The sequence below is a fragment of the Chiloscyllium plagiosum genome, chromosome 21 (assembly GCF_004010195.1).
Source record: "Chiloscyllium plagiosum isolate BGI_BamShark_2017 chromosome 21, ASM401019v2, whole genome shotgun sequence".
Taxonomy (NCBI): domain Eukaryota; kingdom Metazoa; phylum Chordata; class Chondrichthyes; order Orectolobiformes; family Hemiscylliidae; genus Chiloscyllium; species Chiloscyllium plagiosum.
This window is the reverse complement of record NC_057730.1, coordinates 55,377,718-55,404,839: the sequence shown is the minus strand read 5'-3', so window position 1 is coordinate 55,404,839 and position 27,122 is coordinate 55,377,718. Positions and strand designations below refer to the sequence as shown.

At 40.9% G+C, this 27,122-nt stretch overlaps 1 protein-coding gene across 2 annotated transcripts in view; it reads right to left on the bottom strand.

The window, feature by feature from the left end:
• nomo (nodal modulator) overlaps positions 1-27,122 on the bottom strand; it is an 88,332-nt gene that overhangs the window by 2,289 nt on the left and 58,921 nt on the right. For both annotated transcript variants that reach the window (XM_043712142.1, XM_043712141.1), the window contains exons 23-31: positions 26,426-26,552; positions 24,929-25,042; positions 24,209-24,336; positions 22,123-22,264; positions 13,327-13,410; positions 10,195-10,305; positions 8,256-8,357; positions 8,003-8,122; positions 2,799-2,891 (exon numbers count right to left, since the gene is read on the bottom strand). In XM_043712142.1, coding sequence (XP_043568077.1) covers positions 2,799-2,891; positions 8,003-8,122; positions 8,256-8,357; positions 10,195-10,305; positions 13,327-13,410; positions 22,123-22,264; positions 24,209-24,336; positions 24,929-25,042; positions 26,426-26,552 — 1,021 coding nt within the window. The remainder of the gene's footprint in view (positions 1-2,798; positions 2,892-8,002; positions 8,123-8,255; positions 8,358-10,194; positions 10,306-13,326; positions 13,411-22,122; positions 22,265-24,208; positions 24,337-24,928; positions 25,043-26,425; positions 26,553-27,122) is intronic.

Here is a 27,122-nt window from a genome sequence, read left to right as displayed (position 1 = left end):
CCCTCACCCCCTCTCCGGCCTATCACCCTCACCTTAACCTCCTTCCACCTATCGCATTCCCAACACCCCTCCCCCAAGTCCCTCCTCCCTACCTTTTATCTTAGCCTGCTTGGCACACCCTCCTCATTCCTGAAGAAGGGCTTATGCCCAAACATCGATTCTCCTACTCCTTTGATGCTGCCTGACTTACCATGATGTTGCCTGGATAAGAGTGTATTAGCTATAAGGAGAGGTTGGACAAACTTGGATTGCTTTCATTAGAACATCAGAGGCTGAGGGGTGAGATGACAGTAGTAGATAAAATTATGAGAGGCACGGTTAGAGTGGATAGTTGGAGTCTTTCACCCAGGGTGGAAACGTCAATTACTAGGGAGCATAGGCTTAAGGTGAGAGGGGGAAAGTCTAAAGGATATATGTGAACAAATCTTTTTTATACAGAGGGTGGCTGGTGCCTGAAATGTGTTGTTCGGGGAACGGTAAAAGAAGAAACGATAGCAATATTTAACAAGCATTTAGACAGACATATGAACAGGCAGGGAATAGAAGGATACAGACCACGTACAGGCAGATGGGATTAGTTTAGAATGGCATCATGTTTGGCACAGAGATGGTAGGCCGAAGGGCCTGTTCCTGTGCTGTGCGAATCTATATTCTTTCATTCCAGGAAAGAATACAGAATCTCACAGCACAGGAACATACCATAAACTCTCCATAAGCCTTTATCCCATTACTAATTAAAAATCTGTCCATCTCCTTAAATTGACTCAATGTTTCTGCATTCCATCGCACTTGAGGTTGTAGTAAACTCCACAAAATAATGTAGAGGAAAGATCTCGGAGGGTTCCTTACGTATGACAAAATTGCGTTTCTTGCAAATAATCGTGACAGGAATTCATTATTGTGTCCATGGCAACACTAACTAAAATAATAAGCCTAACGTAGTGAGTAAATGAATTAAAATGCTGTGAATTTATTTTTCTGTGGCCTAAATATTCACCAAACTATGGAGAAGGGTTAAAAAAAAAGCTCACTGAAACAAAACAGCATAATGTATTATAAGAATTTATGACTGCACATGACACAGTAGATAAGAGCTCCATGGTTTGCTAGGAAAATTAATGCCACGTGAAATTAGACTGCACACATCGTTTTTTTAAGATCAAATGTGGTACAAATAAAATACATCCACTGTGTGCAAGATAAGATTACAACAAAATCCCCTTTTCTGCCACAAATCAGCAACAAACATTTTAAAGCCCCATCACTTCACAATCCTGAAAATGCTTTCTCAATCCTTGTACAATAAAATGTGAGGAACTGTTATTAAGGGTTCATATGTGGCTCACCAAACCAAGCAACTGTATTAAATTAACAATTTCGCAGATCTTTGTGCTAATACCATTATTTGGGGATAGCACAACACATCATTTTGTTGATTTTTTTTGAAGACGGTGGTCAGATATTGATAGAGAAATAACCGGGTCACAGCTCCAATGAAGATTATTAATGCTGCCATTGTACTTTGAATGATTCCCACTAAAAACAAAATTCTTGCTAAATATATTCTTAATCCTACCCTGTCAATGAAATTCACAAAGAGAAAGGGAAAGTCCTAAACTTTTATGTTATTGGATATACAAATATTTGATTTGATTTATTATTGTCACGTACCTCGGTACAGTGAAAAGTTTTGTTTTACGTGCAGTGCAGGCAGATCACACCATACAAACTGCATCAGGGTAATAGAACAGAGCGAAGAATATAATGTTACAGCTGCAGAAAAGGTGCACAGACAGCGAAATCAACATGAAATTAAAAATTTGACAGGTCCATTCAGAAGTCTAATGTCAGCGAGGAAGAAACTGTTTTTTTCACAAGTAGGGTATACTGGCTTCAAAACAACTGGTGCTGGAGTAACTTAGCAGATCTGGGAGCATCTCCCTACTCTCTCTTCAACAGATACTGCCAGAGTTTCTCCAGCACTTTCTGATCTCCAGCAACGGTAGTACTTTGTTTTTACTATAGCCAATACTAGCTGTTGTATTATTTGTCCACTCTTCTGGTAAATAGAACTTTCCAATTTGCTAGAAATCTGAGATAATCCAAGCAAGCAGACACTCATTTCATCAATAAGACCTTGGTGCAAATTAGTTCAAATATATTCGCCAGTTAGGATGTGAAACAGTCAGTAGCAGAAAGTCCAAGTCCAGTGTAATATTATCTTTTATGATGATACCTAATCCACTACGTCAGTTCCTTGTATTATTATATCTCTGCCTTCTGTGCAGAATCAACTCCCACAGAGTCTTTTTTGGAATAATTCAAGCGAATGACTGAATTAATAAACCTACCAACTTAGGACATTTTTTTCAATGTCCTCCCAACCCACACTCACGGGTAAAAAATCAAGAGAATCTGATATTTGATGACAACATTAAAATACTTATTTTGTGAACCATGCTTTAGTCGAATAAGTTCCAGTCATACTTAATGGAATTACTCCCAACAGATTTTACATTTGTCAACCTACAGTGGAAAAGCATTTGTGTCCTAATATTCTGGACTAATTTGGAAAATTCATATTCCTATTTGATTATTTTATGCATCTAGCTTGAAATTTTATTTGCATTGTGTCATGAATGATTTGCATAATACTTGTGTACAAATGTTATTAATTTCCAGAAGTAGCCTTTTTAAAAACAAACATTATTATTTTGTACATGAAAATACTGAATAAAATGGTCATGTGCTGTCCCCAGCTGCATAGAGCCCCGATATAATTTGATGGGAAACTTTACCTTGTCGTGATTGTAACCAGCCAGAAGCAGGAGCAGAGTAAGAGGCAAGGCAATGTACGATCCCTGGGCAACATCCTGCTCAGCAAGCCTTCTCTGCAACAAGACAATGTCGCACAGTCAGATTACATCCTTTCTTCTTCTTCATTAGAGTTATACAGCACAGAAGCAAACCCTTCAGTCCAACTCGTCCTTGCCGACCAGATATCCTAACCTAATCTAGTCCCATTTGCCAGCATTTGGCCCATATCCCTCTAACCCTTCCTGTTCGTATTCCCATCCAGTTGCCTTTTAAATGTTGTAATTGTACCAGCTCATTCCATACATCTAACATACAAGTTAATCAGAGGGTTAGACAAGGTGGACAGGGAGAGCCTTTCTCCAAGTATGGGGATGGCAAACACTAGGGGACACAACTTTAAAGTGAGGGGAGATAGGTATAAGACAGATGTCAGGGGTAGTTTCTTTAGTCAGAGAGTAGTAGGGGTATGGAATGCTTTGCCTGCATCAGTAGTAAATTCGCCAAGTTTAAGTGCATTTAAGTCGACATTGGACAGGCAAATGGACGTACATGGAATAGTGTAAGTGGGATGGGCTTCAGATTAGTATGACAGGGCGGTGCAACATCGAGGGCCGAAGGGCCTGTACTGCGCTGTAATGTTCTATGTTCTATTTAACACCCTCTGTGTGGAAAAAGTTGCTGCTTAGGTCCCCTCTAAATCTTTTCCCTCTCACCTTAAACCTATTCCCCAATGGTTTCAAATAAAATTACACAGAGCTGGTTATAAGCCTGAGATCCTAAAAGACATTTTTGCTTGTGTACATGAGAGATTTAGTTGCACAGCATAAAAACAGGCACGGAACTACCAACTAAAGAAAAGTGACTCTCATAATCTTTCCTCTACATATACACCAAAAGTAACAGCTTTTAAAATTGCTCAGAGACCTGTCCAAGTGGGAGAATGAAAGCATAGTTACACAGATGTCATTATAAATCAAAAATCCATTTGTGTAATGTGCAGTGGAACTGATTTACTTTGACTGTCATAAACTCACATTAAAGCACAATGCCTTCACAGAATTTCAGTAATTCCCACAGAAATTCAGCACTTTTCCCTCAGTGACACAATTACTTAGTCAGGCCACCACTGCAATGATGGAAAACGTCTCCAGAACTATTCTCGTTGCTTCCAAACCAAATCAGACTTAACAGCTCATCAAAAAGAAAAACTCCAAAGTTTAATAGCAAAATCATAGCTGCAACCTCATCAATTCTTTCTTAAAATGGAACGTACACTGGCAATAGTCTATACATTTTGACAACGACAATAAAAACAAATTATAATCATAGCTAAAGATGACAGTTCATGGCTGTTTACGGACTTCAATATAACATAAATCCAGTTTGTTGAAGTCGTTTTAAAGTCTGTTCTCAGGATATGGGTGTTGCTAGCAATTATTGCCCAGTCCTAACAAACCCTTCACAAGACCCATCGACCCCAAAATTTCTTTCCCCCACCACTGCTTCCATCTCCCTCTCTAGTCACTGACTCAAGCTGCATTGTACACAAACTTAGCATCCCAGCTGAAACAAAAACAGAAACTGCTAGGTAAACTCAGCAGGTCTGGTAGCATCTATGGAGAGAAAGCAGAGTTAACATTTCAGGTCTGGTGACCCTACTATCTGACCCTGGTCTGAGATTCCAACTCCAAATCATTTCAATTGCCACAACTATGCTTTCTCACTTCTGAAATATTATTTTCTCTGCTTGCCCCTCAGCTCACCTGCTGCTCAAACCCTCAAATCCTGGATTTGCTTACCTCTAAGCTCCAAAACTATCCAGCTTATCTATCATTTTCCCTCCATAAACCTAAACTTAGCAATTCCTTTGATGCTAAAATCACCACATATTCGGTTGAACCAGCACTGCTGTTGCTCAGTACTAACTCTTGCCTCCTAAATGCTTCCAATTGAAAACACAGTTGGCCTGAAATTGGTTTGTTTTCTCTTAACTGTAGAAGATTAATTTGAAATGTAGGTAAGACAAATGCTAACAATGGCATTCACAGACTGTAAGACAAATTAAATGTGTTTGAAATTGCAATATCAAAAAGCACTCTTACAAAGTAACATGGAAAAAAGCAAATGTCAGTATTCCAGCCACTTGAGAGCTGCAGAGATCTCGAAATAAAAACTGGAATAATGTGGATGATGAAAATCAAAAAAAATTAAAAAATTGCTGGAAAAGCTCAGCAGGTCTGGTAGCATCGGAGGAGAGAAATCAGTCACCCTGACCTGAAAACATTAACTCTGATTTCTCTCCGCAATGCTACCAGACTTAACTTTTCCAGCAATTTCTTTTTTTTTGCCAAGATCTCTTCTGGAGGGCAGCAAAAGAAGGATTGATTTAGACATAGTTGGATGATAGATGTCACAGAGCGGTTGCAGGAAAACTATAGTGGCTATGTGAGGACAATTCAGGTAAAACAAGGGTTATACTGTGACAGCAACCCCCGAGCAGGATCAATTGCTGAAGATTAAGAGGTAATTTGATTGAGATGTTTGAAACTCAAAAAGGATTTTGATAGCTTTTCAGAACCCACCCCATTTTGTCTCATGGGATAAATTGAAAACAAAGGAACACCACTTCAAAATTTCAGCTAGACCATTCAGAAGAGAAATTAATAAACACCTTTTCAGAAATTGTTGTAAAACTTAGAAACTCACTCCTGCACAATGGAAATGGATGGGAAGGCACAGTTGGCGCTTTCGGCAAAGGTGACAAGGGATATTGACCAAAGGCAAGTCGATGGAGCTGAGATGGAGGGGTAAAATAATTTGGGAGCAAGCCTGATTGGTCTGTTTCTGCACGTGGTTATCCAGAAATGTTTATCCTCATGCTCAAGCCCCTCACCTCCCCATCTCTGCGACTCTGAGAAATCTGTGCACCTTCAACTGTGGGCTCTTGTCCATTCCCTTTGTACCTCATCCCACCACTCAGCCCATATAACCTCTGTAACTCTCCTCCCTCCCCCCCCCCCCTCCCCTCCACACACACACACACACACGCATACACACGCACACACACCCCTCTTTCTCTCCTTCAAGACATGACTAAATCCTGATGAGTTTTAAGTAATGTATTCCAATGATTTCTTTTGGTTCAGTATCAGAGTGTGCCTGCTTAGGATCTTCTGCAGGATTTTGGGATGTTTACTGTTATCAAGGTGCTAAATAAAGTCAGAGATGTACAGCATCTTCGGTCCAACCCATCCATACCGACCAGATATCCCAACCCAATCTAGTCCCACCTGCCAACACCCGGCCCATATCCCTCCAAACCCTTCCTATTCATATACCCATCCAAATGCCTCTTAAATGCTGTAATTGTACCAGTCACCACCACTTCCTCTGGCAGCTCATTCCATATACGTACCACCCTCTGTCTCAAAAAGCTGCCTCTTAGGTCTCTTTCCCCTCTCACCCTAAACCTATGCCCTCTAGTTCTGGACTCCCCGACCCCAGGGAAAAGACTATTTGCCTATTAACCCTATCCATGCCCCTCATAATTTTGTAAATGAAGGCAAGTTGTTGCTGAAAGTGGTGCTGGATTTTCTTCTCGAGCAATCCGATACCATGGAATGACTTCCTTGGTCAGCACAAGAGGATAGCTAAGAGTCAACCATGCTATAACGTAGAGCTGCAGTCAAATGCAGAGCTGACTGGAAAGCTGATTAATCTTTCTCTACAGGTCATTAGTGAACTACATGTTTTCTACAACAATCCTGCAGCTTCCTGGACACTAATTCAAATCAGTACTGCTGAATTGACCATCAAAGCAGATCAGGAAGAATGAGCAAAGCGAATGGTCAGGACTTGGTGCACATTTGAGGATACAGACAGGAGTGTTGGAATTGAGCTACAATTTATGGAGGATAGAAGGTGGGAAACTGGCTAGCAGAAGTCTGGAATAGTTGACTCATTGGTATGTTAGAGTTTTGGAAATAAGACTAATGTCTGAGCCTCCTGGCATTAAATTTAGTCTGTACAAACTCACAGCTTTACCGCAATTGACAGTCACTTAGTTAACTACTACTTTTAAGGTGGCACTACCAGAAACTGTTTCCTATGCTCAAGAAGAAAACAGCAGCATAAAGCCAATATAAAACTATTTAAAACTACTGTAGTGAGACTAACATTTATTACGATAACTGAATCATTTGCCGAATGACCTGTTGACAAGAAATGAGATTCTGCTTAAAAAACACTGCTTACTGAGTTTAGTAAAATTCAATGCGGTGTGTTAAAGTTAATTAGGTGACAGCAGATTCAATTAAAATAAAACAGGACAATTTAGCCTTTACAGTCTCCAAAACAAATTTCAGTTTTAAATTTAAAAGTGAAGAAATGCAGTGTACACCTGGTTAAAGATCACAGCTCAGTAATTATTGCAATAGTTTGGATTCAATTAATTTTGTCCTCATCAGAGTGCAATGCTTCAAAGTAACACATAAACAAGTATAATCATCTGTCAATATTAACTCAAAAGCATTTCAACAGTTTTCTACAATGAATTGCCATGGATGTCGCCATTAAATATGGATTCATGTGTTGAATGTTGGTTAGAGAGAGGCCAGGCAAAGGTTTTTACACTAGTTTGATTCCATCTCACACACCACCAACTCTAACCACACGGATTACCTGCTCTTAACCCTGCCATACCATAGAACCAGAGAATCCCCAGTATGGAAGCAGGCCGTTCAGCCCATTGAGTCACACCAACCCTCCAAACAGCATCCCACACCAACCAACACATTCCCCTACACTATCCCTGTAACCCTGTATTTCCCATGGCTAACCCACCTAACCTGTATATCTCTGGACATTATGGGCAATTTAGCATAGCCAATCCACCTAGCCCATACATCTTTGGATTGGAGGAGGAAACCAGAGCACCCAGAGGAAACCCACGCTGACACAGGGACAACGTGCAAACTCCACGCAGACAGGTGCCTGAGGCTGGAATCGGACCTGGGTCTCTGGTGCTGTGAGGCAGCAGTGCTATTCACTGAGCCACTATGCCACCCTAATAGGTAACGACACCCTACTGTAGCACAATAACAATACAATATCATACTAGATAACAACAGGGAAACAAGTTAATTCACATGTTCTTAAAAACAATTATCTTTAATCACTGACTTACCGAAGGGCTGAACATAAGGGTAATGTGTTTATGGTAGCCAGTTGCACTAAAGGATATTTGAGGTAAGATGTACTCATACAGTGACTTGGGCAACGTCGACTCCAAGGCCACGACAAAGTTCTGCAACAAATAAGCAATAATTTCATTCCTAGATAAAGTTGGACAGAAATACGTTTCTGAGGCCAAGAAAAGTGTTTGCATTCATTTACACAATTTAGCTGAATACTGTTCACTCTACAGAAAGCAAACATACCTCACCATCTCTTAACAATGGTGGGAAATGGAAAAAAAGTGACTGTCCCAGCGATACCGTTTGAATGGGGTTATCCAGATTTTCACTTTTATACAGCACCACCTGAATAAATTAGAAATATACTTTATAGTCCATGTTTAAAAAGATTACATTTCAAATATTTGTATCATTTACAATACTCAAAAGCAACTCGGGATGGGGAGTAAGTGCTAGACTGGCCAGCAAGGCCCACATCCCATGAGTGAATTTCAAAACACTATGCTAAAGATTTTTAAGATCTATTAAGTTGGACAAACTGACCTATCAAAACGTAGCAATTTAGGTTAGAACAACAGATTGGACACTAGATGTGCGATAGGGATAGCACCTCAACCTGAGCTACAAATCTTCTCAAAAAACTCACTAGATGTGCAATACACAATGCCACCGGAAATGTCACTCCATATCTACACACTAAACCCTCCATCATCCACTTTTGTACATCATAGATCATGAGACAGATCATAAGACACAGAGTCCTAGAGCATGGAAACAGACCCTTCGGTCCAACTCATCCATGCCAATCAAGTTTCCCAAACTAAAACCAGAATCCCTCTAAATTTTTCCACTCATGTACCTGTCCAAATGTTGTAACTGTACCTGGCAGTTCATTCCGTTTATGACCAACCCTCGGTGTGAAAAACTTGTCCCTCACATCTCTTTTAAATCTTTCTCCTCTCATCTTAAAAATATGCCCTCTAGTTTTGAATTCCCCTACTCTATTCATCTTATCCATGCCCCTCATGACTTTATAAATCACTACAAGGTCTCTCAGCCTCCTACGCTCTAGTGAAAAACTTCCCAGCCTATCCAGCCTCTCCTTTATAACTCAAACCTGCCAGCCCTGGTAACATCCTTGTAAATCTTTTCTGCACCACCCCTCCCCAAACCCCATGAGTCTGCTCCACCATTCGATCATGTTATTGATATGTTTCTCAACCCAGTCTCCTGCCTTCTTCCCTTTAGCCCTTGATCCCCATACTAATCAAGGACATGTTTATCTTTGTGTGAAATACACTCAGTGACTTGGCCTCCACAGCAATGAGTTCCACAGATTCCACACCCTCTGCCTGAAGAAATTCCTCCTCATCTCAATTCTGAACAGTTCTCCCTTCACTGAGGTTGCCCTTGGGTCATTCTCTCTCCTACTAGTGGAAACATTTTCTCCACATCCATGCTATCCAGGCCTCTCAGTTTTCTCCAAGTTTCAATGAGACACTCCTTCATCCTTCTAAACTCCATCATGTACAGACCCACAGTCCTCAACTGCTCCTGATATGACAAGCCCTTCATCCCTGGGATCATTCTTGCAAACTTCCTCTGGACCCCACGTCCTGGAAAGTGGGGAGAGAAAATCAGAAAACAGCAATCATAAGTTCTCTGTATCCTGTCTCTAAGAAACTAAATAAAAGAATTCCTTTGATGAAAAGATAAGACCGGGTTGTTTAATTAGCTGAGTTAAATCCTACACAGAAAGGAAAACTTGCCCAGACCTCTGGGGAGAAGTGAGGAAGTGGTCCAGGCGAACCAGCTCTTCAAAGCATCAGCAAAAATATGATGGGCCAAATGGCCTCCTTCTGTGCTGAAAATGGGTAAAGTTGCCACAGTTTTATCAGACCATAGGGCTGCTCTCCTATTAGACAGAAATGACTGGTGCTTTTCATACCCAAGAGTCACCAAGCCCCAAAGGGAGTTGGGGGGGGGCGGGAAAGAGGGTGAGTGAGGTTGCGAAGCAGAGTTCCTCATGATAACCTCAGCTGGTGCAGGAGTTGAACCCACACTGTTGGTGTCGCTCTGCATCTCAAACCAGTCATCCAGCCACTGAGCTAACCGACTCCCAACCATTCTATGATTGCGAACTGGAGGTATCAGAAGAGAATGCAGCAGTAATCTGACATACCCGTAAAGTAGAAAGGTGTTCAGGTGAGGTGATAACATTGCCACTTAAATCAAACTGATTAATCTGTCGGAACGCTAGAATATTCACACCTTCAATATCACTGCTGTCAACCTGAACAAAGGAAATACAGAGAAAGTAGAACAGCTGGGTTAATGTTGTTACTATTGTTTCTCAACTTCAGTATGATTAACAAAACAAAACAAAACTTTATCCACAAAAGCACATAAAGGCAATATTTATTCTGAGAGTAATCTCCTGTGGAAACTTTTAAAATTAATGATAGTAATTAGACGGGCATCATTCTACATTTTAAAATAAGCATTTTGAACAGATTTATAAATCTAAATTTTACATCTAATGAAAGTAAGATAATGCGGATACTGAAAATCTGAAATAAACGCAAAGTGCTGGAGAAACTCTGTTTCTCTCTTCACAGTTCTGCAGAGTTAACATTTCATGTCCAGTATGACTGGACTTCAGAACTGCTTTTTACTGGAACTGAAATGTTTACTGTTTTTCTCTCTCCACAGATGCGACCAGACTTGTAGATTTTACATCTACAGTATTTATCATGGATCTTCAGATTCTGGTCAGGTTAGAAACTGTGCCAGTCCTCAGCCAGGAGGTGGCAGAAGTGAGAAACTGCACGGATCCACAACAATAATATGGAGATATGCGGGCCACTCCCGGCACCACATTAAGGAGCGTTTCTTCAGAAGCTTCCAACAATCCCGAAAGCACCAATGGTTATACAGCTGCAGCATGTGTGTTAATTTCAGGATGCCTGAATACAACTAATGCAAGTTTTAGTGAAGTCGGCCTTAAAGCCAGATACTAAACAGCTTCGGTGTGATTTTTAATCAGAAAAGTAAGTGGGGCAGCACGGTGGCTCAGTGGTTAGCACTGCTGCCTCACAGCAACAGGGTCCCAGGTTCGATTCCAGCCTTGGATGACTGCCTGTGTGGAGTTTGCACATTCTCCCCATGTCTGCGCAGGTTTCCTCTTGGTGCTCTGGTTTCCTCCCACAGTCCAAAGATGTGCAGGTCAGGTGAATTGGCCATGCTAAATAGTGCTAGGTGCATTAGTCAGAGGGAAATGGGTCTGGGTGGGTTACTCTTCGGAGAGTCAGTGTCTACTAGTTGGACTGAAGGGCCTGTTTCCACACTGTAGGGAATCTAACCTAAGCGAATCTAACATTTAGGTCAGTCCTTGTTCAGATGAACAATGGGGAGGGTTAGCACTAATGCCTCACAGCGCTAGAGATCCTGGTTCAATTCCAGCCTTGGGCAACTGTCTGTGTGGAGTTTACACATTCTCCCTATGTCTGCTTGGGTTTCCTCTGGGTGCTCCTGTTTCCTCCCACAGTCCAAAGATATGCAGGTCAGGTGAATTGGCCATGCTAAATTATTCATGGTGTGTAGATTAGGTACATTAGTCACGAGAAATGTAGAGTAATAGGGTAGGGGGATGGGTCTGGGTGGGTTACTCTTCGGAGGGTCGGTGTAGACCTGTTGGGCCAAATGGCATGCTTTCACACTGTGGGGATTCTATGATATGTTATGATATTCTATGAATACAGAATCACAGAATCCCTACAGTGCGGAAAGGGGCCATTCAGCCCAACAATTTTGCACTGAACCTCCGAAGGGGCATCCTACCCAGAACTCCCCACCAATCTATCCCTGTAATCCTGCATCTACCAAGGCTAACCTACCTAGCCTGCACATCCACAGACATTATGGGGAAATTTAGTGTCTTCAATCCATCAAGCATAAAACTTAACATAAACAAAAACAGAAATTGCAGGAAAAACTCAGGAAACCTGGCAGCATCTGTTGAGAGAAAACAAAGTTAACATTTTGGGTCGAATTCTGAAGTGAAGAATTGAAGAAGGGTCTCTGGACCCAAAACATTAACTCTGATTTCTCTTCACAGATGCTGCCAGACCTGCTGAGCTTTTCCAGCAATTTCAGTTTTTGTTTCTGATTTCTATCAACCGCATACCTTTGGACTGTGGGAGGAAACCAGAGCACCCAGAAGAAACGGGTAGAATGTGCAAACTCCACGCAGCCAATCGCGCGAGTCCCTGGCACTGTGAGGCTGCAGTGCTAACCACTGAGCCACCATGTCACTAGAGAAGCAGAAACCTGTTGCCAAACGGTCATTATCAGCAGATCTTTGTTTTTGGAAATGCAGCAGTATTTGCTGACTAATATTGCTATTCAGTGGGAAGGAAGGTAAAAGTGCAAGTTATTCATCAGTCACATGTCATACATATGTGGGCAATATGATAATAGCAGCTAATCCCCTTAGGGAAAGTGGAAGTGGGAGTACAGACAATTATAGTCAATGGACTGTAGGTTGGCTGCAGATGTCCTTATAGCCAATGGCACAATTTCTTAACTGGCTTCCTAGTTGGACAGCACTGACAGACAGTGAGACAATGTCCATTGTCACTGTCAGGCAGCTGTGACAGGGCCTGGTGCTATAATGGCAGAGGTAACAGCCCATTCTGATGTGTGGAAATTCCTGTGACAGGCTTTACAATCTTGCATTACAGCACCATGCTTCATAAACAATCTCTATCAATTTATTCAGGTCTGTGGTGCAGGACACAGCAGAGCGAACACAGATACTCCCTAAGTTCCAACGCCTGCATAATGAGGATTCTCTTTTAATATTCTCTCATTTGTGTCCAAAGTTGCAATTAATCAAAATTTTGAGGAATTAACATTTGCAAATCTTTTAGAATTCAGATGATTACATTTTATGAGCAGAATTTTTCTCGTGTTCTTTAAAAGATTAATTGACAAAACAAGATCTGAAATTTCAGAGAAAGAAATGGCTTAAAACTTCAGGCCCAGTCCAGATATACAGTTCAATTCCATCCTAAAAAAAAGGTCAGCTTATGTTTAAATAGTTCATATAACTCTAAGCCATTTTGTCTGCAACCACTATTAAGGGATCTTGTATAACAGCAGGAATACATGCAGCACTGCAGATCTCTGCTCAGTTCTCCGGTTTCCAAAGATCCTTTTCACTCAATCACTACAGCATGAAACCAATCTCAGAACTTCAAAAATGTGGCTAAAGCCTTAAACATAAACACAAGAAATTCTATGCTCGACTAACCTTGACAGAACGATACTGGGGTAGTGCTCTCTCTATGTGGTCATTGCCTTCAACTTTCAGCTGAATGTGGTACACACAACTGGGCTACAGAGAAAAGACAGGCAAAGCATTCAATCATTCAATATTCTTTTCAAAAGCTTTCAAAACCAGGCATTTAACATCACTAACTAATTCAATTGATAATTCACGTAAGAAATTTTAAAATGCTAAAGATGCAGGGACATTTGCACAATGCATTTAAGCTCCAACCTATGTGATTTATATGCATACTAATTATATTAACTTATTTATTTTATATAATTTATCTTTAGAGTTTGGATTCTTGAATTTGAATGAGTAGCATTGGGTTTTCTGAGTGTCTGAAGGTATTTAATGATTAACTTGTGTGTATTTCTGTAGCTAGAATATTTTTTTAATTGAAACACAGTGAGAGAGAAAGGCTTCCTGGAGAGCAATGGGGTTTTGTGTACATTAGGCGAATTTTACAAGTAAACAAGGTAAACTGCTGTGCATTAGCCTCCAGTTGGAAGGTCAGGGCTGATTTTTTCCCTTTGATTAGGAGAAGCACTGATCGCTTAAAAATATAAAGGTCTTTTTACACAGTTTGAGCAGTTCATAGAACAATACAGCGCAGAACAGGCCCTTTGTCCCTCGATATTGCGCCGACCTGTGAACTTTTTTCAGCTCGTCCCCCTACACTATCCCAAAATCATCCATGTGCTTATCTAAGGATTGTTTAAATCTCCCTAATGTGGCTGAGTTGACTACATTAGCAGGTAGAGCATTCCACTCCCTTACCACTCTCTGCGTAAAGAACCTGCCTCTGACATCTGTCTTAAATCCATCACCCCTCAATTTGTATTATGCCCCCTCGTACACTCTGACGTCATCATCCTAGGAAAAAAACTTTCACTGTCTACCCTATCTAATCCTCTGATCATCTTGTATGTCTCTATCAAATCCCCTCTTAGCCTTCTTCTTGCCAATGAGAACAGACCCAAGTTCTCTCAGCCTTTCCACATAAGACCTTCCCTCCAGACCAGGCAACATCCTGGTAAATTTCCTCTGCACCTTTTCCAATGCTTCCTTCCCGAAATATGGGGACCAGAACTGTACACAATATTCCAAGTGTGGCCGCACCAGCGTTTTGTATAGTTGCAGCATGATATTGTGGCTCCGGATCTCAATCCCTCTATGAATGAAATCGAACACACCGTATGCCTTCTTAACAGCACTATCCACCTGAATGGCAACTTTCAGGGATCTATGTACATGGACACCGAGATCTTTCTGCACACCCACACCACCAAGAATCTTTCCATTGACCCAGTACTCTGCCTTCCTGTTATTCTTCCCAAAGTGCATCATCTCACATTTAGTTACATTAAACTCCATTTGCCACCTCTCAGTCCAATTCTGCAGTTTATCCAAGTCATCCTGCAACCTGTAACATTCTTCCACACTGTCCACTACTCCACCAACTTTAGTGTCATCTACAAATTTACTAATCCATCCACCTATGCCTGTGTCTAAGTAATTTATAAAAATGACAAACAGCAGTGGTCCCAAAACAGATCCTTGTGGCACACCACTAGTAACCCGACTCCAGGCTGAATATTTTTCATCAACCACCACTTGCTGCCTTCTTTCAGAAAGCCAGTTTCTACTCCAAACTGCTAAATCACCCTCAATCCCATGCCTCTGCATTTTCTCCATAAGCCTACCATGTGGAACTTTATGAAAGGCTTTACTGAAGTCCATGTATACCACATCAACTGCCCTACCCTCATCTACATGCTTGGTCACCTTCTCAAAAAACTCAATGAGATTTGTGAAACACGACCTGCCCTTGACGAAACCATGCTGACTGTCTGAAATCAAATTGTTGCTTGCGAGATGATTATAAACCTTATTTCTTATAATCCTTTCCAAAACCATTGCTACAACAGAAGTAAGGCTCACTGGTCTATAATTACCTGGGTCATCTCTACTGCCCTTCTTGAGCAAGGGCACAACATTTGCAATCCTCCAGTCCTCCGGTACCAAACCTGTAGACAATGACGACTCAAATATCAAAGGCTCTGCTATCTCCTCCCTAGCTTCCCAGAGAATCCTCGGATAAATCCCATCCAGCCCAGGGGACTTGTCTACTTTCACTCCTTCTACAATTGGCAACACCTGCTCGTAACTAACCTCGATCTTTTCTAGTCTAATATTTCGAATCTCATTTTTCTCCTCTACAATGTTCTCCTTTTCCTGAGTGAAAACCAATGAGAAATGTTTGATTAGCACCTCTCTGATTTCCACAGGGTCCACACTGTACTTCCCACTTCTGTCTTTGACTGGCCCTATTCCTACCCTAGTCATCCTTTTACTCCTCACATACCTGTAGAAAGCTTTAGGGTTCTCCTTTATTCTATTTGCTAAAGACTGCTCGTGTTCTCTCTTTGCTCTTCTTAACTCTCTCGTTAAATCCTTCCTGGCTGATCTGTAACTCTCCGTCGCCTCATCTGAACCATCTTGTCTCATCAACACATAAGCCTCCTTCTTCTGCTTAACAAGAGATGCAATTTCTGTAGTAAACCATGGTTCCCTTACCTTATCACTTCCTCCCTGCCTGACAGGGACATACCTATCAAGGACACACAATATCTGTTCCTTAAACCAGCTTCCACATTTCCATTGTCTGCATCCCCTGCATTTTGCTACCCCATCCTATGCATCCTAAGTCTTGCCTAATCGCATTATAATTGCCCTTGCCCCATCAATAACTCGATCTGTGGCATGTACCTATCCCTTTCCATTGCTAAACTAAACATAACTGAATTATGGTCACTCTCTCCAAAGTGCTCACCTACCACTAAATCAAACACCTGGCCTGGTTCATTACCAAGCACCAGATCCTGTGTGGCCTTCCCGCTTGTGGGCCCTTCGACATACTGTGTCAGGAAACCCCCCTGTATACATTGGACAAAAACTGATCCATCCAACACACTAGAGTTATAGCATTTCCAGTCAATTTTGGGGAAGTTAAATTCCTCCACAATGACCCTGTAGGGTTCTACAGCTCAAGCTGGGTATGTAAAGCAGTTTGTCCTGAGAAAGGGAGCAAATAGTTTTAAACTGTCAAAAAATAGGTTACCTTAGTGTAAGAAATTTAATTTAAAAGTTCCAGACCAGAAATCATAGAATCATAGAGCACAGAAACAGACCTTTCAGTCCAGCAGTCCATGCCAAACATAATCCCAAACTAAATTAGTCCCACCGCCTGCTCCTGGCCCATATTCCTCTAAACTCTTCCTATTCATGTACTTATCCAAATGTCTTTTAAATGTGCCCACATCCACCACTTCCTCAGGCAGTTCATTCCACATGCGAACCACCCTCTATGTAAAACATTTGCTGCCCATGTCTCTTTAAAAATCTCTCTCCTTTCAACTTAAAAATGTGACCCCAAGTCTTGAAACCCCCCACACTAGGGAAAAGACACCTGCTTTTAACCTTATCCATACCCCTCATGCCTTGAAGATTATTTGAAGCTGAGAACATTTAACCTAGGTTACATGATGAATCATGAAATAAGTTATCAGATTTTTGTGACTGGGAATTAAAGCCACAGCTAAATCAGAGAAGAACATTTTTCTCTGATGAATGAGTACTGCAGTGGGATGCTGCTAGGAATAATGGAGTTTTATTTTTTACAGTGTGTGTCTAAATCTTAAAATGTGTGGTATACGTAAATAGTTTGGTTTATTCTATTATTTATCGTTTTGCAAAATAAACTTCTGCTTGATCGTCAAAACCAAATCTGCAGCATTGTGTGTTAATGTTTCAGTGAGAAAAAACCCTGTTAAAACCCTAAAAAACACAATCAAGCTAGATTTTCAGTCCGGATTCCAACTTGCCCAGTAGTAATATCACCAGTATCACAATAATAATACCAATGCTAATTTGGAGAATTGGGAAGCGGGCATAGTCATTATTTACAACAGCTTTTGCTCTTGCTGTTGGGGAGGTTTTAAAATAACGTGGCAGGTGGTTGGGAACCAGAAGAGAAGACAAATAGACAGCAAAGTGGAGAGTGGAGACTGTAAGAATCATGAAGATAGCATTAATAAGAGGAAGAGTAGGCAGACAGCAGGTGAACGCAAAAGAACTGGTGGCCTGAAATGCATATACTTTAATGCAAGGAGTATAGTGGGTAAGGCAGATGAACTTAGGCTTGGTGCCTGGGAGTATGACGTTATTGCAATCACAGAGACTTGGTTGAAGAAAGGGAATGATTGGCAACTAAATGTTCCAGGATATAGATGCTTCAGACAGGACAGGGAGGGAATAAAAAAAAAAGGGGGTGTGGGGCGGGGAGTTGCATTGCTGGACAGGGACGATATCACGACTGTGCTAAAGGAGGACACTATGGAGGGCTTCAGTTGTGAGGCATTATGGGTGGAGCTGAGCAATAAGAAGGGTGCAGTTACATTGTTGAGACCGTATTACAGGCCTCGCAACAGTGAGCGTGAGGTAGAAGAAGAAATAGGTAAACAGATTATGGAAAGATGCAGAGACAACAGGGTACTGGTGATGGGAGATTTTAATTTTCTGAACATTGACTGGAATACACTTAAGTGTCAGAGTCTGGATGGGGCAGAATTTGTAAGAAGATTACATGTAAGTTTTCTAGAGCAGTATGTTGAAACTTTATTGCTGGAACAGCACAGCAGGTCAGGCAGCATCCAGGGAACAGGAGATTCGACGTTTCGGGCACAGGCCCTTCTTCAAGTTTCAACCTTCTAGAGCAGTATGTCAATAGTCCAACAAGGGAAAGGGTCATATTGGACCTGGTACTGGGGAATGAGCCAGGACAGGTATTAGATATTGCAGTGGGGGATTTCTTTGGGAACAGTGACCACAATCCTGTAAGTTTTAGGATACTCGTAGACAAAGATGAGAGTGGTCCCAAGGGAAGAGTACTAAACTGGGCAAAGGCCAATTACGTCAAAATTAGGCAGGAGCTGGAAAATGTGGATTGGACACAGCTATTTGAAGGGCAGACAACTTTTGATATGTGGAAGGTTTTCAAAGATAGGTTAAAGATAGGGCAGGATAGGCATGTCCCGTTGGAAAGACAAGATTCGTGAACCGTGGATGACAAGCGAAATCGTACAACTAGCCAAGAGGAAAAGGGAAGCATACATAAGATCCAGGCAGATAAGAACAGAACGGGCCCTGGAGGAATATTGGAAGAGAAGGGCCAGTCTTAAACTAGGAATCAAGTGGACTAAAAGGGGTCATGAAATAGCTTTAGCGATCAGAATTAAGGAGAATCACAAAGTCTTTTATTCTTATATAATAAGCAAGCGGGTAACTAGAGAAAGGATTGGTCCACTAAAGGATAAGGAAGGAAGGCTGTGTATCAAACCTGAGAGAATGGGTGAGATTTTGAATGATTACTTTGCATCAGTGTTCAATGAGGAGAGGCACATGATGAATGTTGAGATTAGAGATAGAAGTTTGACAACTCTGGATAATGTTGACATAAGTAGGGAAGATGTGTTGGGTAGGCTGAGGTTACTAAGGTGGACAAATCCCCAGGACCGGATGGGATCTATCCCAGGTTGCTGAGGGAGGTGAGAGAGGAAATAGCTGGGGCCCTGACAGATATCTTTGTAGCATCCTTAAACACAGGTGAGATGCCAGAGGACTGGAGGGTTGCTCATGTTGTCCCCCTATACAAGAAGGGTAGTAGGGATACTCCAAGTAACTACAGACCAGTGAGCCTGATGTTGGTGCCAGGAAGGTTGTTGGAGAAGGTACTGAGGGATAAAATCTATTTACGTTTAGAAAACAATGGGCTTATCAGTGATAGGCAACATGGCTTTGTGTGGGGGAGATCGTGCTTTACCAACTTAATGGAGTTCTTTGAGGAAGTGACCAAGTTGATAGTTGAAGGAAGGGCTGTAGATGTCACATACATGGACTTTAGTAAGGTGTTTGATAAGGTTCCCCATGGTAAACTAATATAGAAAGTGAAGTCACATGGTGTGCAGGGTGTTCTAGCTAGGTGGATAAAGAACTGGTTGAGCAACAGGAGACAGAGAGTAGTGGTTGAAGGGAGTTTCTCGAAATGGAGAAAGGTGACCAGTGGTGATCCACAGCGGTTGGTGTTGGGGCTACTGTTGTTTGTGATATACATAAATGATCTGGAAGAGGGCACTGTTGGTATGATCAGTAAGTTTGCAGATGACACAAAGATTGGTGGAGTAGCAGAAACATAAGGGACTGTCAGAGAATACAGGAGAATATAGATAGACTGGAGAGTTGGGCAGAGAAGTGGCAGATGGAGTTCAATCCAGGCAAATGTGAGGTGATGCATTTTGGGAAGTCTAATTCTAGAGCAAATTATAAAGTAAACAGAAGAGCCTTGGGAAAAGTTGATGAGCAGAGAGATCTGGTCCATTATACCCTGAAGGTTGCTGCCCAGGTGGATAGAGTGGTCAAGAAGGCATATGGTATGCGTGCCTTCATCGGACAAGGTATTGAGTATAAAAGCTGGCAGGTCATGTTAAAATTGTACAAGACATTGGTTCAGCCGAATTTAGAATACGGTGTACAGTTCTGGTCGCCACATTACCAAAAGGATGTGGACGCTTTGGAGAGGGTGCAGAGGTTTACGAGGATGTAGCCTGGTATGGAAGGTGCTAGCTATGAAGAGAGGTTGAATAGGTTAGGTTTATTTTCATTAGAAAAAAGGCGATTGAGGGGTGACCTGATTGAGGTCTACAAAATCATGAAGGGTATAGACAGGGTAGAGGTCACGCTTTCAAAGTGAGAGGTGAAAAGTTTAAGGGGTATGCACGCAGCAAGTACTTTACAAGAGGGTGGTAGGTGCCTGGAAGGTGTTGCCAGCAGAGGTAGTAGAGGCAGGCATGATAGATTCATTTAAGATGCGTCTGAATAGAGCATGAGTAGGTGGGGAGCAGAGGGATACATATGCTTAGGAATTGGGCGTTGGTTTAGACATTGGATTTGGATTGGCTCAGGCTTGGAGGGCCGAAGGGCCTGTTCCTGGGCTGTAAATTTTCTTTGTTCTTTGTACATCTGCAAAGTAACATATCTCAAAGCTAATTTTGCCATGAAGATCCTGTGATTCTGCTCAACTATTATTCCATTTCTTTCATGACAACCAGATATGTTTGGCAAGTCTCAGCAGGGAGACAGCACTCTATGAGGTAGAGTTAAATGATTCTGAAAAGAATTCAATTGAACATTTTTATATTTTGAAGATAGTTTAAAGTAATGCATTAGTCGAGCATTTGATTTCCTTATTACTCTGCTGGATTCATTTTCTTTCTGTGTGCTCATATCCATGTAAACTTCACCATTAGATTCAGCTTTACTGCTCATCTGATGTACATCACCTTTTCAAAGAAACAGAGGTACAAACCAACTTCATTAAAAATTCATTTATTCATTCTCCGCATACTATTTGTTATCAGAGTACAAGTTTCCAAATTTTTGATCAAAGTGGACATAGGTTTATTTCTGGAAATGATTGACAAAACACTATGGTAACTGGAAACCTGAAACTTTTTTAAAAAAGGTAGAAATGAAGCAGGAAAATATCTGGAGAAAAAATAAATATTTAATGTACACATCTCTAGACCTTTTTTAAGAACTGCAGGAAATGAGCAATTAGCAACTTATCAGCAAGAAGAAAGAACATCTTTTCTGCTTTTCCTCGCTCCATGGATGCTACCTGACCTGTGTTTTTCCAGCATTTTGTATTTTTAATTCTTATAGAAATGTCAATTTGCTGGGAATTCAATAAAAGAGGTAGGGAGAGAGAGCCCAAACCCAAACAAACATTCTTGGTAGTGTAGATGAGCGGAAAGATCTCGGTGTCCATGTATATAGATCCCTGAAAGTTACCACCCAGGTTGAGAGGGTTGTTAAGAAGGCATACAATGTATTAGCTTTTATTGATACAGGGACAGAGTTTCAGAGCCACGAGGTCATGCTGCAGCTGTACAAAACTCTGGTGCAGCCGCACTTGGAGTATTGCGTACATTGAGTCACCACATTACAGGGAGGATGTGGAAGCTTAGGAAAGGATTCAGAGGAGATTTACTAGGATGTTGCCTGGTATGGAGGGAAGGTCTTATGAGGAACTTGAGGCTGTTTTCATTAGCGAGAAGAAGGTTGAGAGGTGACTTAATTGAGACATATCAGATAAACAGAGGGTTAGAAAGGGTGGACAATGACAGCTTTTTTCCTCAGATGGTGATGGCTAGCACGAGGGGACATAGCTTTAAACTGAGGGGTGATAGATGTAGGACAGATGTCAGAGGTAATTTCTTTACTCAGAGAATAGAAAGGGCATGGAACACACTGCCTGCAACAGTAGTAGCCTTGCCAGCTTTAAGGGCATTTAAATAGTCACAGATAAACATATGGATGAAAATGGAATACTGTAGGATAGATGGGTTTCACAGGTCGGGGGCAACAGAGAGCCAAAGGGCCTGCACTGCGCTGTAATGTTCTATGTAATAGAGTCCTTCCCTATAGGTCAACATTGTCAGGAGGTTCATGTGATCAAGTTCCACAGCCGGTCCCCATATAAAGAACACTAAGAAAGCAGTGACTTATGTTACTGTGTTCATTTTGAAACACACAAACTTGTCATTATTTTGACACATTATCAAATTGTGCAATACATTTTCCAGATGCATCAGATGCTCTTTCATAAACATTTTCATCATTAAATAAACCTATGAGAGTTAAATTGTTAACTCTTACCAGTAGACCACGGAGACGGAATTTTCCATCTTCATCAGTCACTGTATCCTCTCCATAAATGCTACAATCATTCTGGCCAACAGCTTCCACCGCAATTCCTTGCTCAGGTTCCCCATTTAATGAGGATACTGTTCCATAACAGCTTTAAAAAAAAGATGTTTATTTTATGGTAATATTTCAGATTACTGGCTGCACAGAACTGAATGCCTTTTTCAAATGCTATTATACATCTCAAGAAAAAACATCCCAAGATCACTGTTCCTGCAATTTCTTTTGAATCCTTTACAGAGCTTTTTCACAAGCTGGAACAAAACTGCTCAACATGCAAATCAACACACCATTTGAATATCTTGCTACAAAAGTCAGGAATAGAGCTGGTTATTTTCCTGGTTTTACCTAAGTTAGTTAGTAATGTACTTTGACCACAATGCTGAACAGAGTCTTTCAAATTGTAACAAGAGAACAGTGATCAGCGTAAGCGCTACAAACATTACTATGTCGATAGTAATGGTAATATAATTCGACCCAAAATTAATCATTTGCTTTTCTTTACTCCTTCATGGGATGTGAGTCACACCAATAAGGCCTGCATTACTCATTACTAACTGACCTTGGGAAGGTAATCGTAACAGCCTTCTTAAACCACTGCAGTTCATCCAATGTTGATATGACCACAGAGCTCTAAGAGAGGAAGTTCTATGATTGTGACTCTTTTGATGTGGAGCCTTTAACACTGTTAAACACCCCAAGGGAGCATTACCAATCAGAATGTGACACTGAGCCACATAAAAAGTTAACAGGACAAACGAGAAAAGCTTAGGCAAGAAGATAGGTTTCGAACATCTTGTTGGTGAGGTTTAAAGAAAGAAATTCCATAGGATAAAACACAGACAGTTGAAGAAAAAGCTTTCAACAGGTGTATTAAAAATCTAGAATACACGAGAGGTCAATTTATTTATTTTGTAGCTAAATGGGTTCAGCTTTCAAAGGTGAACTTCTCAGAAATTATTTTCTCATCCTGTTTAAGTGTACTATAAACCTTTCCCACATGAAAGACATTCCCCAGGCTTCCACTGAAGATAACTACTCAGCAGTTCATGACAAAGCTTACAGTGATTTTCCAGCTCATCCCCACTGGATAATACTTGACCTCCGTTCTGCACAGCAGAGATCACTATACACTGTGCAGAGCAGCAGCCTGTGGCCCTACTGATTGCTGGTATTTCACAGGGATATACAGGGTTCACTTCTATTCATACAAAACAGAGTGTATCTCTCAGACAAAGCACAGAGTTGCATTTATTTTAAAATGTTCCACTCCAGCTCAAATGGAGGTTAACAATCATTTTTATGGAACATATTTCATGGTTTTAACACATTAGAAACAAAGATTACATCAAGTTCAATCATAAAGCATTAAATACATTCTGCAATGGATGTAGTGTTAGCTTAATGCTTATAGCTAATTTTCGCTATAATCAGTAATGTAATTCACTTTAATATTAGGGAATTTTTCATAATGAAATTTTAGTCTAGATTAGATTCCTTACAGTATGAAAACACACCCTTTGGCACAACAAGTCCATACTGACCCTCCGAAGAGTAACCCACCCGGTCCCATTTCCCTCTGACTAATGTACCTAACACTATGGGCAATTTAGCATGGCCAATTCACCTGACCTGCACATCTTTGGACTATGGGAGGAAACCCATGCAGACACAGGAAGAATGTGCAAACTCCACACAGACAGTCGCCCGAGGCTGGAATCGAACCTGGGACCCTGGTGCTGTGAGGCAGCAGTACTAACCAGTGAGCCACCGTGCCACCTTACAGCACTGTGTCTACCTACAGCATTTTATTTTTTAAAATCTTATTCTGCAGGAAAATTTGCAATAGTGCAGCAGCATACCAGACTGCACTTCTAAGCTGCTCTAGTTGTTCCTTATTCCTATTACAGAACACACCCACAAAGGTCTGTGCACCAGAACCAACACACCAATTTCTGACAACAACTTGTCTATCATACAGGAACATGTCCAAAAAGACATTCAGATAGAGAATATATTTCTCCCTTCCCTGACAAACCTGTAGGCAGTCCGATAGCCCGTAATCTTGATTTTAAGAGTTTGTCCTTCTTGTATTTCGATCATTTGTGATGCAGGCTCAAAGCGAAACTCCTTCATCATGGGTTTGAAGTAATACTGACCAGGACTCTAAACACCAACACAGAATACAATTACAATATGCAATTATTTAACATTTGAATGAAAAAATTAAACAACAGTGGTAGAAGTTTGCATTTTATGTCCAGTACTGATCAGGCTCCATGGTATACGAGCCAACAGCTGTTACAATTTCATTTACACAAATACACTGAAAAGAGAATGGATGGTAAAGTGCGCTAGATGATTCTGCAAAAAAAATTATTCAATTTGTAAGATAATGATTTTCTCTCTCTTATAGAGTACCAAATGAAATTAGCCCATATAGACTCAACTCAGTTCTTAATAAGCCACAATTAGACAGACAGACTGGCGTTGTGTGAGCAGTGGTGAGGTGTACTAATGGACACTCCTCTGAGGCTGGAGAAGGCACAATGTCACACCAATGTAATGGGAGCTTCACTGTACACCTGGTCCAGGCTGTACACCACTTCAAACCCTCAATTTGACTCTGACAACAGAAGTAAAACAATTCTCCATTTCCCACCTCCATCAAAATGCTTACATAAAATATAGAGAACAATCTCTAACCAAATTTAGAATTGAATAACTTCACTTTCTGATGAAATAAATTAAACATTACCAGGTTTGCAAAAGTGAGCATGCCATTCTCTTGGGTCAGCAGGTTAGAACGGAATTGTCCTCCACTAAGAGACAAAAGAACTCCGGCAAGGGGTTGATCATCTTCAGTTTTTATCTGGTTATATAAGAGTAAATTCCATTGTATCATTTTAAAATGGCAATAAAAAGAAAATTCACAATTCCAGGAAAACTACCGATGTTACAGTAAGAGTTACACCAATATCACAACTAATCACTTGTATTAGTCATTATCATTAACATTATCATTATCTGGTCATTGTCATTAACCAGATTAGCTCGAGAAGACACATTTGTTTGTTAAATAGCCTGACAGAGTCTGTTGGCACTAATCCCCACATGATCTTTAAATACAAGTTGTTAAAATTGAATGCAAAAACAATCTAAACAAAGTTGATTTTATTTGGATCAGGATGTCCCAGGATGTGCTTTACAGTCCCTAAGCAGATGCTTCTATTCAATAAAACCAGAGCACCCACTGGCTTTAATACTGATCCAAATAGTGCACAAGAAAATACATATCCTAGCTACACTGAGCACTTCAAAATTCAAACATTTAAAAGCTTATACTAAGTGAGCTCTACTGTTAAATGTAATTCAAATGATTTTAACTCGAGATGAATCTGGAAATTGTGAAACATATTTATGAAGAATTCTAGAAGGAAAATCAGGACAGCACGGTGGCTCAGTGGTTAACAGTGCTGCCTCACAGCGCCAGAAACCCAGGTTTGACTCTCGGGCAACTATTTGTGTGGAGTTTGCAGAGTGTCCAGCGTAGGTTTCCTGCCACAGTCCAAAGATGTGCAGGTTAGGTGGATTGGCCATGCTAAATTGCTCATAGCGTGCAGGGATGTGTTGGTTAGGTGGGTTATCCACAGGAAATGCAGGGTTACAGGGACAGGGCAGCAGGGTGGATCTAGGTGAGGTGTTCTTCGGAGGGTCGGTATTGACATGATGGGCCATGTGGCCTGCTCCCACACTGTGGGGATTCTGTTTCTCTTACAATATTGTAAACAACAAAAGCTGAGTGATGCAAAAAAAAAGTGTCATTCCCATGAAAGTCTGTACGAAATAGCATGCCATGTGACCGTGACTGGCAAACTGTAATAACTAGATATAACAAATATAATCCTATCCCTTATATGGTTCAGTTTCTTAATAAAATTATCAAATGATCAGTTTATATGCACAAAAATGTCCGCAATAGTGGAATGGTGTATTGGTTTGTCATTTTAATTCAACACTCCTCTTCATTTAATTTTGGCTATTTTTGGTGCTGCAGGATGACCACACATTTTTAACCTGATTGAAAAATCCATACATGGATTAAGTAATGTTAACCAGCTTCGGTGCGAGAATGTGTTTATTTATAAAATACCTTTAACAGACATACTAATTAAACAAAAACAAAATAGATCAAAGTGAACTCAATGATTAGTTAAAATTTACAATTTGTACACAGCACTTAATATTAAATTACCTCAAAAGTAACTCCTGCCAATGCAAACGCTTTAAAATCGCCAACTGTTCCCTTTAATGCAGTCAAAACAAAACCTTCCTTTTGGGCAGTTACAGAATACTCCTGGTCTCTATGCAATGGTCCAACTCTTGTAAATACAAACAAAAAAGATGGTTATATTACTTCTGTGAATCCCAATGGTTTAATAATGTACGTCGCTGGAAGAAACAGAAAAGAAACAGTACTGTTGAACACAACATAAACTGATTAGATTTTCACAGCTCCAAACTATTCCTTTATAAGCAAAATACCACTTAATACGCACAGCTGACCAAGTACAACTATGTTGTGAACACTTCAACCCCAGGGCATCAATGTGGACTTCAACAGTTTCCTCATTTCCCCTTCCCCCCCCATGTCACCCCAGTTCCAGCCTTCCAGCTCAGCATCGCCCTCATGACCTGTCCTACCTGCCTTTCCACCTATCCACTCCACCCTCCCCTCTGACCTATCACCTCCACCCCCCTCCCCCCCATTTCTCTCTCCACCCTGGAGGCTCTCTGCCTCTCTTCCTGATGAGGGGCTTTTTGCCAAAACGTCAATTTTCTTGCTCCTCGGATATTGCCTGACCTGCTGTGATTTTCCAGCATTACTCTGATCTAAACTCTGGTTTCCAGCATCCGCAGTCCTCACTTTTGCCCAAAATAAAAATATTAAG